The sequence below is a fragment of the Pseudomyrmex gracilis genome, unplaced genomic scaffold (assembly GCF_002006095.1).
Source record: "Pseudomyrmex gracilis isolate BER0280 unplaced genomic scaffold, ASM200609v1 scaffold_1552, whole genome shotgun sequence".
Taxonomy (NCBI): Eukaryota; Metazoa; Arthropoda; class Insecta; order Hymenoptera; family Formicidae; genus Pseudomyrmex; species Pseudomyrmex gracilis.
In genome coordinates this window covers 30639-31628 of record NW_018022136.1, presented here as the reverse complement: position 1 = coordinate 31628, position 990 = coordinate 30639, and the positions used below count along the sequence as shown (strand labels likewise).

Below are 990 nucleotides of genomic sequence, written 5' to 3'. Positions count from 1 at the left end.
ACACATAAAAGGCAAAGTGTCGTGATTCTTTGTGTTATGTCCATCACATTCCTTTGTCCCAAAAGGATATCCCGAGAAACAAAACCTTGGTGTTTGGAGGGGCCGTCGAGCAAAAAACACTTGGCGACCGGAAAGGGAGACGCAGACCTGTAAGTACCGGCNATTTGTTGACTAACCCCGGTCACAACCTCAGATACATGTTCGACATTTCCGTTGGGATAATACGCGTGAGCGAGTACTCCACCTTAACCATNAAAGTCATACGGACACAAAGTATCTGAGTAATGCTTGTCCCACATAATGTGCCGTCCACCTTTATACAAAATCACTATGTTAAGATTGTGCATGCTGCGTGTACACGTCAGCGAGAAATTCGCTGCCCACAGCGCGAACGCTGCCTCCGTTACTTGTAAATTCGCTCTAGAGGCGAACAGAAAGTTCCATGTGAGATGATTTNTCGACCACTTGTATATATGCTCCTTATTCGAGTGACGCGTCTTGATGTCTCGAACTCCGCAACGCGGTTTTTTCATTGCGCGCAGCGTTTCCGTGTTTAATTCACCGTCTATGGGTAAATTATAGAATTNTTNAAAAAGCGAGACAGCGTGATTCAACGCGCTCTCGGATATCAACGAGTTATCCACGTTGTCCTCTAGGTAACCGTACTTGCGTAGGAACGCAATAGCGGTCTCTCTTTCATCGACAACGCTTNTCTTTGTCGTCGTATTCGTCATTGACCTCGTCGACGCGATCGACGTTGCCGTCGTCGAAGCGACGAGGAGCGCGAGAAACGAGAGCGACGTCATCGTCTGCGCGCGCGCAGACTGATACTAAATAACAATTAAATATTGCGCGGTGGTGATCAAAGAAGAAGAGAGGGCGCGACAATCGCAATATTTTTACAAAAAAAGAAATAACAATAACAATGTATTTAGTATTTTTAAGGAAAAAAGGTTGTTACACGCATGACATTGTGTGTATATTTAGTAC

General features: G+C 45.2%; 1 protein-coding gene across 1 annotated transcript; it reads right to left on the bottom strand.

Annotated features, from left to right (window-relative positions):
* Window positions 1-245: 245 nt before the first annotated feature.
* On the bottom strand, window positions 246-734 carry LOC109862262 (matrix metalloproteinase-24-like). Its single transcript, XM_020442258.1, has one exon. The coding sequence runs from the start codon at window positions 732-734 to the stop codon at window positions 246-248; it is 489 nt and encodes a 162-aa protein (XP_020297847.1).
* Window positions 735-990: the final 256 nt, after the last annotated feature.